Raw genomic sequence first — 12704 nt, 5'->3', positions numbered from 1 at the left:
GGGCTGGATAGGTTGGAGGAGTTTGTTGTGGTCACTGATCACATGATGTGTGATCACATGGCGAGCGCTAACGCATCTGTGTCACAAAATGCATGTGATTGATACCACTTCAAGTCTGCGTATAAATAATGTTTAAAAAAACCAAAAAAAAACAGCATGCCTGCCTGAATATTAAATCCCTTCGAGACCGCTCCGCCAGTCCGAGACATTGCGAGACCTAGAGACCCGAGACCGAGACAAGAACGAGACCAAAGACTGTCGAGGCCGTGACAAGACCAAGACCACAACTACAAGTCTACTCCACAGTAGTATGTAAATAGCAGCCCATGTGAGGGCTCTAAGAGAAGACATTATTATGTGATGTATGAAAGGGTAATCCTGTGTATGCTGTTAGTATGACTCAGTACATCATGAGCTATCCTGCATCTAGAATCTAAATTTCTTTTGAGGAGACAATTGCTTTTGCCAAATCATATTCATTTCCTACGGTAAAAAGAAGTAAAAAAAAAAAAAAAAAAGTTCCCAGTGGGCCATTCCCAAGAAACATAGGCATAAAAGTGTAGTCATCTTGATAATTCATTAAAATGGTACATCCATCATTAGAGCAGACACCCTGTGGCCACAAACAGAGCTCCTGCAAATGAGAATGGAGAACTTGTTTTGCAACTTGAGATCACCCTCTGTATCTGTGAATGAGTCATAATTATGCATTATTTGTGAACACTGGGCAACACCTCTCAGCAGAGTAGACAACCGTGTGTTTTAGAGCACAAACCTTCAAAGAAAAAAAAAGGGCCATGGTATGCTAGAGCAAAATCATTTTCTTTAATAAGCATCAGCAGGGCCCAGCTGACATCTTCATTGTCACTGTGCAGCCGTTTCTTCCCCTGGATAATGGTTTCAGACTGAAGCCTTATGATCCATTTCTTTGATAAACTCATTTGGTGTTCGCCTTGAGAGGGAAAACACTGCTTGATCTTACTCTGGGTTCCAGCTACACATGTCAAATGAACATACATTACCTAAGGGGGCCCCTCAAGTGCTGTCAGGAGGAATTCTTGTGATGCTGCTTCTCTGGGTGGTGTTGGGCATCACAGGTAGTATGCCATTGAACTGGTATTACAACTGGTTGCAAAGTCGACTGCATTAGAGGCTGATTTTACTAATTGTAACTCTTGAGCGTGCCATTGATTTTGTCAGCATTTTTTGTATTCTGCATGTTGTAAATCATGTTGTTGGTTTCCTTTTGAAAATTCAGTGACAGTGATCCAAGAGTGGGTTGGCTGAGAGGGTTTTTGCCAGAGGAGGGGTTGTATTATTGGAGGCCTTCAGTCAGGTTTTTATGGGCAGCGCTCTGAGTTAATGAGCTGCATCCGACAGTTGAACTAAAAACCCTGCTTGTTTACAAGACAGAGCTTATGCCAAAAAAACACGTATCAACATCTTATGACAAATTCAGAAAGCTTCTTACAAACCACCCCCACTTAAAGCTAACAAGAACTGTGGGTGGCATATTAACATGAATACTTTATATCCGAGTACTCTACTATTTAACCCTGGTCACTAGTTGTCAGAATGAGACGCAGTCCATTTTGGTAAACATAGACATTCATGAATTATTTACTGTCACCATAGTCATGTCCAAAGACTGTTTAATTGGTGAAGTTGTTACTGCAAAGGTTGTGTTGATAAAGCAGGTAAAAAGGGGAGTGTGTGTGTGTGTGTAAGTGATTATGTTCACACACATGGCTTTTTAGGGGGGTTGGAGAATGTGTTTTGAATTCTGTGAAGGTCTTAATGAAAGTCGGAGTGCTTAGTGGACATGAGGGCTTCTCTGAGGGAAATCAATGCAGTCTTTTGTAGCAGAGAGAGAGCAGCCAATTCCAAGGCCTCAGCTGCCTGACGCGGTGCTGGCAGACTTTGACGACCGTTTAATGACACGTCACTGGGCCAGACAGGTAATCAATTTATTTAGGCAGTAATGTATGTATCCCAAGGTAAATCTTTAATTAATGGCTAAAAAGAAGAGGACAATTGTGATGCAGAAGGCCAAGGAGTATGAAAGTCCAACTGTGTAAACGGGTGGCTTCCTCATTTCCCTTTTAATTAGCTGCAATCGCTTGACGTTTTTCCTGTGACCAACATATTAATGTCCATTTAGCCAGAGTGCAAACATTTAAGAATCTTTCAGATTTCATTGAAGACCCCCAGCCAGCTCCCAGGTCTTGCTGAGCTATTCATGCACGACCGGTACACTTATCCTATTTTTCCCATTTAATGGGTAATTGGCTACGTCTCTGGATCACTGCACTATTGTGACACAAGGCCACAACCATTGCATGTGTTATGTATGGTAGTGTCCCTATCAAAAGTGTTTTTCTCACTTCTTCATTGTGAGATGAACTATACATCTTTTAGTGCCTAACATTTTAAATGTTTTTTAAGGTTTCATTTTGAAACTTATGCACCTCAAATTCACTGAAACATAAGATCTGGATTAGGACATTTGAATTATGGAGAATTAAGAAGTAACAGAGGGACTTGGAACACTGAGAGATATGTTCATGCATAGCCATGTTTAAGTGACAACTTGAGTCAGGCCTCATTGATTAATCATCTAGGCATTTGAAGGATTTCAGAGAGTGGGTGGGACAGAATTAGACTGTTCATTGAGCTGAGTTAACTCTCCTCTGTGGTGATTGTAATGTGCATGGAGGTACATGTGTTTGTTATTTACATTTTGATTGTTGCCAAAAAAATTTTTTTCCATGACTAAATTTTGTATTATTTGATAACAGCTATAGCTCAGCCAAATAGAGAAACAAAATGGTAAATTATTTAAAATCACAGGACACTCTTGAGGACTGTGGGGAGATGGTTTCTGTTGGGATTTAATGTTTAATTAGATACACATTGGCCCTAATTTAATTTACCTGTTTTATGGCCAGCAGGTCTGTATGTGTGTTTTCATGCATTTTGGGATGTGGAAAGAAATTGCCCTACATACGTACCTACCTTCCTATTGTTTACATCTATTGAAAGCTACAGACTTTCACCAGGAAGGATTCCCATTTGCAATTAGCTTTAACTCTACTTACATGCCTGATTAATTTGCACAAACAATGAGACACAGCAGCATCAAAATGATTATTTCTCATTTTTGATGAATCCTGTGAACAGTAAAATAAGTGGTCTTTGGATGCTTGTTGTTGTAATCTACAGTCTACCTTCTTTTGGTAACACTGAAAGCCAGTCAGCTCAGTGGGACAGGACTCGGTGGTAAGGTGAGGACACCAATGTCCACATTTTGGACAGAGAGGACAGGGGTTTGATAGAGGCCATCCTTTTCCACTTACAGTAAACCGAGGCCATGGCTTATAACACCAATTGTCAGCCATCTACAACTCAGCCTTGAAAGCCCTCCCCAAAATGGTTTAGCCCACATTCACAGCTTGACCTCTGTGACTTTAATGAGTCACATGGTAGCAAATGAAGACCACAACTCTGATGAATCACATGTTGGGGAGGTGTTGCAATCCTTGGTCCAGTTCAGTAATTTCAATAATCTGTTTATGGTCCTTGTGGTCTGTTGGGTCATCCTAATCTACTGCCCATCCCCTTTGGTAATGTGGTCCACTTTGATAGAGATTATCATTTTGTGTAAAAAGTGAAAAAAAAAACTACAATATTATACATCCTATTCACAGGTTTGTGTGAATAAGACTAACCTGGTGTGTTAGAAAAACATGCAAGTGTACGTTATTGACTTGAGAGTAGTTGACTTAATTAACTTCTTCTTTAATGTGATAGTTCAGGTGCACATATCAAGACACAGTGGGTAGTAAAGACATCCAGGGCTACACTGTGCAGGTACACACAGCAGCACCTGCTTTTGTCCCGCACTTTGCTGTCTTTGTAAGTTTGAAATCTGAAATGTAACCATGCACCTGTCTTTAGACCTGCTGCTGCCTTGGGTGGAGCCATGTCTGCCATGTTTCCTGTCTCATGTAGAAGGCTGGTCATTTCAAATTCAACAAAAATAAGACACATTTATACTAAAGTGAATTTGACATATAATCATGTGAAACTGTCTAAATCATTATGCAATCATCATTAGCGCAGGATGTTAAGATATCAAGTGCCTCTCCAAACTGAGCAGTGAGGCCAAGCAAGGTAACCTAGATGCGTTTCTGCTCAGCCACATTTCTCACTGCACCTCTCCTCTTTCTGTGTCCCTCTAATGTGTTTCCAGCAGTTGGGAAAGTTCCTTTCCAAGGTAGCCATGTTACTGTGCTGCTGCCTCAGGCACCCTTTACCTGTTTATAGCATAAAGGCCAATGTCATGTAACATCAGGACCTACTGGCACCCTGCCCTGTAAAAAGCCAGAAGTACCACTCCTTTGATAGCCAACTAATCCATCCTTGGTTGTCATAGAGCTCCAGTAGCTACCTCTCGCAACAGCTGGAGAGTCAGTCAGCCAGTCAGCTCGCCCAGCGGCTGATCAGTTTGTGTGAAAGCCAACCAGCAGTTTAGGCCCACAAGCAGCCAACTAGCCAGTCGGCTCCAGCAGCATCCTGCCATCCCATGCAGAATGCTACCAGCCAGCCAGTTCCCCCTGCAGCAACAGCTGTTGACCCCAAACCAGGCCTGCTGCTGGGGCCACTGTCAGCAGTTGCCACATGGCCAGAAATTGAGAAAATGAGGGTCCCAAGTTAACAGCATGTGCTGGTTTCCACTTTTGAAAATGGAGAGGTTCATCCACACCCCACACCCCATAACCCATACCTCCACTCAGACAGCAAGTCATAAGGATAAACTCTCTCAGGCTTTGCCCTTTCAAGAAATGCATTCAAATTAAAAGTGCCTCACCTCAGTTCTCATTGTTAGGTCTGTGCTCTACAAAAAATGTTTCTTTATTTTTTTAAATTTATTTACGCTTTTTTCTTTCCTCATTGAGAAGTCCCTCATTTGATCCTTTTTTTATTCTATACAAATGATATCTGCAGTCAGGATGATTTGTTATCCACTCGCTGTCACTATCCACTCATTGTTTCTATAGTTGACATTTTTTCATCTTTGAACATATTACTTAGGCAGATTAAGGCTTACAAAGACTCCAGTTGTTTGTAGAGGTATCATATCATGTCACTGTGGGTTTAAGATAGACAGCCATCCCTTTCTAAAAAATGTCATTTTAACAAATGTACTTAAATGCTGCCTGCTTAATTTATTTGCATTTTTCTCCTCAACTTGAAGTATTTTAAGTGTTTTGGTGTTTGACATTTCATGCATATTGGGATGCTAAAAGTATTTGCTACTCCAATATTTATACTGACAGAGAGCACTTGTCAACAAAGCTGTTTGTTCTGCTTCACAGTGCAGGTGTTTAAGTGGAACTTAGTGTTCACACTTAAAAGATGATTCAGGTAAGCTGGTGCAGGTGATTCTGAAGTTCTTAGCCTCTGAGTTGGATGTTTGTTGGATGATTGAAACAACAAGCATGTTTCTGTACTTGGAGAAATCAGTGTATGTCTGAAATAAGCAGATCTGAACACACGTCTGTCTGTTCCTACACTCTCTGTGGGCAGCTCAATTGATTCACATTAGTCAAATAAATGACAACACTCACTGACTGGAGTCAGATGGGTGAGGCAAGAGATATTGTGATTGACCAGTGATTCCAGTCCTATGCGTTGTGCGCCCTGTTGGACAGGCACAGGCCAGGAGTGTAAGCCAGAGAGGAGGACTTGAGTTTGACCTGTACACACAGTGACCTGAGACCTGAGATTGTCAGTGTTGGTAGCGTGCATCACAATTAAAGAATGTGTGTGATAGTAAAACTACTCGACTGTATTTGTTTTTTAATAAAAATGCCCAAACTACTCTAAAATAATCAGTATTCAAATGAGCATTAGTTTTACATAATCCTATCTATATCGTGAGAGCCCTTGGAAAAATGGAAACAAAGTAATTTTCAAGACATCAATATGTCAGTGAAAGTCATGCCGATGAAGAAAACGCCTTGCGTGGTGTTGTCGTCTTTAACTGAAATTCCAAAGTACTCCATTCATTGCCGTGAAAGGCAGCATTTCCAATCAATTGCTCTTTAAGGCTCATTTGAAATGGCTGCAGGACTTGTGCAGTAATCTTGGTCTGTGACTTTGTACTAATTATCCATGGACTAAGGACAAAGTGAGAGATTGTGTGTGTGTGTGTGTGTGTGTGTAATGGCTATGTGCAGAGGTGTTGATAGTGAAAGTTGCATTTACTGTACATTTGCAGACTTCTGTTCGATCTTGTAATAATTAGTCCCTAAGTTTAGAAGGTTAGGATAGAGTCAGACAGATCTGTCCTCAGGTAATAATAGAAGCTATTGATACTCAATAACCAATTTGTGAGGCCTCTTGAACTTTTTTTTAAATTATGAAATCAAGTGCACTGTCACTGTTTTATGGGTATTGATCAACATTGTAGATGCTTCATTGACTTAAATATGCTGAGGTTGATCTGGTCTCTTTTCTGAGAACAAACACAGTGAGGCACACCATTACTTCATTGGCATCTGTTGCCTCTGTGACAAAGGCTGTGAAAGTAAGTTGTGTATTTTCTTTTTTTGTAGGTGAGCCACTGACTGGTAGGACTGCTGCTGGTATTCCTAGAGGGTACTGGAGCTTCTCCTGGGTTGCAGAGGATGACCTGAGCTTTTTCAGCAACTCCATGCCAATGTCAGGTGAGTTGGACATTGTCAGCCCTCTTTAGACAGACGGACAGGCCCCAGCACCTGTGTCCCACAGAGATTCTGTGCCTCCAATTGGCTGTGACACCTGGCATCAGCTCTCCATCAGCACACATAAATGTCTCTGTCTCGCTTGCCCTCTACCATCAGCTATGGGATCATCACACAACAAGGTTTTTGTAGATCTACCTGTTCATGACCCGCTCAAGGTCTCAGAAAAATAAAACTTGGAGTAGGGCATATAGAATCCATCTGTAGTAGTGTGTGGGGTAAATTACAAAAACAAAACCTGCCTACCTGACAAATTCAGATGAGTGCAGGCAATGACATATTGTGTCAAGGCCATGGAGAGCAGCAGCTCAGGAGGTAGAATAGATCCTCTACTAAATCTCTGGCTTCTCCAGTTCACACGTCCAAGTGGATCCTGGACCAGAAATTGCCCCATGTCTCATTCCACTGTTAGGTACAATGTGCAAGATGTGTACTTTTGATACATAGAAGTGCTGTGTAAATGTGACAATTAGTGTAAAGCACTTTGGTCGTCAAAAAAAAGACAGTTTCATCTAGATACATTTTGACTTTATGACAAGACTTGGATTAAAGTTACAAAAAAGAAGATAATATTGTTTTTGAAACATTACAAAAAAAGAAGGAGACACAATTGTAATGGTAAGAACAAAGTTGCAACAGAGTCAAGAAGATGCCTTTGAAGAGAACTAGATTTTGATTAATTTAATTATAATGAATGAACATCATATAATTTTACTAAGATTGTTTTAAATACTATCATTCTAAATCATGGCCAAAATAATTGATAGCAATGACACATAATTAAATTTCTTCTTTTTTTCCCTCATTTAATCTTTTCAAATAATCCAAGCATTAAGAACCAATTTTCAAGTTTTAGCTGTATTTTGAAAATAAGCACTAATTCAATGAATCGTCTGAAGTTATGATAAGCGCGAAAGTAGATATTGCATATTTAATCAACTTCAAATAACAAACATACATTGGGGAAGGAAATGCATCTCCCACAAAACCTACTGTATGACTACACCGTGCAAGTGAACAGAGTTCCCCTTTCAGCCTACAACAGTATGGGTTCACTGTTATTTAAGTAGGCATATGGATCCTCTCCTCGTTAATAAAATCCTTGACAGCATCAGAGAATTATTCATCTGATGTGTTAACAGAATTCAACAGTGTAAAAGCCACATTTATGCTAAGAACAGATGTATGCAGGAGGCTTCTGGATAGTCATTCACTGTTCACTAATCTGAACTTGTCAGCTACATAGTCAAAGGTGTGAAGGGAAATTCCTATTGCTCATCTTTAAAAAACACTGAAGAAATTGGGCTGCATAGTACAGCATTACCAATATACATTCAGTGTAGTGTTGTGTAGTATGTATTTGTCTGTCTGTGTGTGTGTACTGGAGCTGAAGGACATTTGAGGTGTATTTCTTAACATAGACCTACAGTATTGAATAGACTTCGACTACTCCGTGACTAAAAGCTAGAAGTAAGAAGTAAAAACTGACATCAGAAGAAAACAAGTTTGAGTTGTAATAAAATATATTTTACCTGAATTCAATTATACATCCTTGGGTATGAACATCTGTGTAAGCCCAGGGAAACCTGTGCATCCATGTCACATCAGACCCTCAGAGCCTTTTGGCATGATTTTTTTTCCCCCATTCATTTACTTATTTATTTTTGCCCCATCCCAGCCTCCTGGTGGGTGGGAGGTCATCCCATAAGTGATTCAGAGTCCCACCAGCACCAAACTGTCACCCAACTGTTTATCAAACACATTCTTGGCTAACCCTGGGACATTACTGCAGCTGCCTGTGACTGTGACAGCCTGCAGAGGACCTAACTGTAATTGGTGTCAGTTAGTCAACAGATTACCACACCGTTTTCCAATGAATCAGTCAGTCATGCACGCAGCCAGCTACATTTTTCCATTAGTTTATTCTTCATATTGAATAATTAGTGGAGAATGATGTGGCAGGACAAGAAAGGATCACACCTGGATTGTAAAAGCCAGATGAATAAGAATGACTTCAGCACAGTTCAGTCAAACAAAAATCCTGATAATGTTCTAGACTTGCCACCATGTTGTTTCAACATACAACAACTAATGTAATAGGTTTTACTTGAGATATACTTGATATTCTCTTTTCTATTCTCTTCTTATCTGATGGTAAATGATTGTGTGTAGATCTGTGACTTGTAGGAAGATGGTGTTGCATTGTCACAAAGGACATATTCAAGGAATACTTCAGAGGATGCTAAGAAAAAGGTTTGAGATAGGACAGGCACAAGAAGGCATGGTGAACATGGCTTTAGGCTGCAGTCATAGATCTCAACTGTCCCTACAGCATCTGCTGTCTGCTGGCATTTATTACCTGCTATAAAATCCAAAAGGGATTGACTGGACACTTGCCACCAACTGCCCCCATACTCTTTCCTTCTGCCCCCCTGCTTCCTTCAGCAGCTTATAGCTTCAGGAACTACAGAGTATGCAGACTGTACGATTTGCAATTCAGTTCTGGTGAGCTGACTCCATTACCACTGTGTGTCAGCAATGCCACAGCCTTCTGACCCAGACCATCCTCCGCGTCCCATCTACAGTGTCGTCTTCCTTGGGGAATATCCCTGGGGCAGCTTGTTGCCATATTCTGTTCAGTAAAACCATTCCCATATGCCACCTTCACGTCATCTCATCAGGGACCTTTTCTCCTCATCGAGATGGATTGTCCTGGTTCAGCTGTGGCTGCCAGCTGTAACACAGGCACTCAGATGGATGCTAGCCACTTGAGGAGTTGCCGTGCTCTACAATAGAACATCTGCCTCACTCAGCTGCTAGTGCTGTTCTTGTGTAATGAGACAAAGCAGCGGAATAAAACATTTGCAAAGGCAGGGGGTATAAAAGATGGTGTTGGTACAGGTGCTTAAATATGGCAACCTCCTAGAGTTACATCATTCAGACCTACCAGTTTGCAATATTGTTCCATTTGCACAGCTTTTTTTCTCATGTTCTTAGGACAGCTCAAATCAAGATCCCATCAGCATTTGTGCACGACTGGTTTAAATAAATATCCAAAACAGACGATACAAATAGACAACATGAGAACGGGTTGCCAGAAGTTCCAGACAAAGACAAAAAGAACATCACTAATCTAGGGCTGACCCAAAAAAATCGAAGCTTTGTTCGTTGCCACGGTAATTGATCATGAAGTCCGTGATCGATTGTTTTTTTGTTTTTCCTTTTTGACACGGTTCTCTTCGGCAATTGTTACATTAAAATGAGTAGGCTACTTGGCACCTGCCTGATTTTGGAGATATGCAGTGTTTGTTTGCCATTACTTTCATTATTTCCGGTACGACCCCCCCCCCCCCGGCCGCCAATGCTTCGATTTTGATCGAATTTATGTCCGCGAAGCTTCGATTATCAAAATATGATAATCGGGTCAGCCCTACACTAATCCTTCTTATTGCGACTGTTCTATGTACAAGATTCATGTTTCTCTTCATTCTACTGCCTGTGTTTCTCTCCATGTCAAATAATTTCTTAAATCAAATACCTCTTATTCCTATAGTCTTTTACAGTATAAGTCTCTTTTAAGTTGTTTTTAACATCTTGCAATATTCATATTGGGTTTCAAAGATATTCCAGGATCCAGTAAAAGTCTGAAGTTTAACATCACATTTAAAACCCAGATACCATTAGATAAGAGTAAATCCTTAACCCCAATTCTGAGTTTATCACCTACATTTTTCAAACAGTAAGGTGTAAGTAATCACACACTGGAATTTCCTCTCAGAAATGAACAGGAGATTATGTCTGGCAACTACTGGGAATCTAAAATAATGACATTTTTGGAAAAAGCACAGGAGTGTAGGACGAGCACAATCTCCTGTGTTTGAGTCATATGAGTAGCAGCTGATCATTGTCTATGCCACATGGCAAACCAAAACGTATTTTGGATGGACATTAAATGACTGAGTACTCTGACAGATTTACTATTGCTGCTTACAGTGACTCACAGTTGTTATTGACTGGAATGGTGGGAAACTACTAAACTGTTTTAATGATTTTGAACATACTGTTGAGGCAAAAGACACTTTTTGTGGTCTGGGCTCGTCAGTAGATTCTTCAATATCTTCAAGGCTTTAGAGAGTCTGTTGTGAAGATTTTCTCTTGACCCCCCTGCCTGTGTGCCGTCTTTGTAGTTTGAAGGGTGGATGCTAAGGATAAGGTGAAGGAGTGAGTTCACAAGGAATAGGAATGTGGACATTTGACTTTTATACCTTCTGATCTAGAATCAGAAACTGGCATCTGCAGTTGAGCCAAAAATGTCGATGAGCCAGCCACTAAATCCCACACTAACAGATACAGTCCTGTATCTCTCTGCTTTTTGCTGTCAATAAACAAATCACATTTGTTCACGTTCAAACCCATCCTTTATCAGAAAGCCAGGAAACAAATTTAATTGGTTTTCAGATTGGGGAAAACAACTGATTAATATCAACTCATATTGGGTAAAGAAAAACAAGCAATGAAATAAGCAATTCCTTACTAAGTTGTGTTCCCACCATTTAATCAGATATCTGTGTTGTATGTTTTAGATTTATTTTCCCCTTTCATACCTGCCGTTTGTCAAGAATTACTTATTCACTCATCTGTATGTATTTGACAGAACAGCTCCAGGTCCCTTAAGATGAACTGATTTTTACTCGGAATGCCTAGTCCATAAAAAGTTACATGGATACATAAATAAGTGTAGCCAGACACAATCGCACTGTAATCAGGAAATAAACATATTCATCATCTGAATTTAAGGGTTTCAAGGGGTAATTTGTCAACAAAGTATTTATTCTTGGGTCATAAAAAGACATACATTCTTAGATGTAATTTACTTGATGTCAGAAGCACTCCTGTGCAAATCAGTTAGCTCATTTTTTAAAACATGTAATCACATTGATGTGCACTACTGGGAATTGACTAGTTCAATTATATATGAAATTAAGATGACCACAGTTTGCTAGAATCTCAATGGCCTTCGGTTTGTAACACGACACTTCACCCAATCCCTGCTCTATTTGTTGAATGAGACCAGGGTCATTGTGCTGTTATGCTCATTAACCAATCTCACATTCTCGTTAACACAGAACCACTGACATTTCTCTTCCATGTATGGACAGCACCATTTACAGGCTTTGTTTATTATTTTTATTATCTTTATATTAAATGACCAACTTATGGTACAAACCCAGCACCATATACAAATAGTGCACTTCATACTGTCCTCTGCTGTAATTACAAGTGGGCAACTGAAATCACAAGCACATATGAATGAACCATCAAACTGTGTGTAGCACTGTTGACCAGCACCCACCTGTCTTCAGAAACAATATTGATACTGATCTTCCATGTACTGTAAGTAAACCTGACTGTTTTTTGCACTGTGGTCTTAATGGTGGTCACTCTTGGTCAGTTCTGTTTCTAAATGAACTCTGTGTCTTCATAGGAAATCACATCCTGAGCTCTACTGAGCTTCACAGATGATTTATAGTCTGTAAATTAAACCCCAAGATACTTTATGGTTTAATGCAGTCATATTCTGAGTATCACTGCAACCAATGAGCATCATCCCTGGGGTATTAGTATTCAGAGATTGTCTTTAATTACCATCAAACCCTGTTGTGCTATGGACCCTCTGAACTACCGTAGGAAAATGAGAATTTGAGTAATAGGTTCAGTAAAAACAACGATAATGTGATTTTAATCAAGATTGGTCTCCAGAAGCGTTTATAGTGTATTTGGTTACAGGACTGATGGAATCACATTCAGATGAGATGACATAAAATTAATGTAGTGTAGATTGGAGACAGAAGAAATGATACCAAGAAACAGTATCTAGGTGACTGCACATGTAAACTCTTCATTGATTGTCTACGT

General features: G+C 40.0%; 1 protein-coding gene across 1 annotated transcript in view; it reads left to right on the top strand.

Annotated features, from left to right (window-relative positions):
- The window catches only part of alk (ALK receptor tyrosine kinase), a 362208-nt gene that overhangs the window by 157036 nt on the left and 192468 nt on the right, over positions 1-12704 (top strand). Inside the window, exon 2 of the mRNA XM_085767765.1 lies at positions 6621-6731. Coding sequence (XP_085623891.1) covers positions 6621-6731 — 111 coding nt within the window. The remainder of the gene's footprint in view (positions 1-6620; positions 6732-12704) is intronic.

The sequence above is a fragment of the Trachurus japonicus genome, chromosome 22 (genome assembly GCF_045865225.1).
Source record: "Trachurus japonicus isolate A0001 chromosome 22, Traja_1.0".
Lineage (NCBI taxonomy): Eukaryota > Metazoa > Chordata > Actinopteri > Carangiformes > Carangidae > Trachurus > Trachurus japonicus.
The sequence above is the reverse complement of the archived record's forward strand: the minus strand, read 5'-3'. Positions and strand labels throughout refer to the sequence as shown.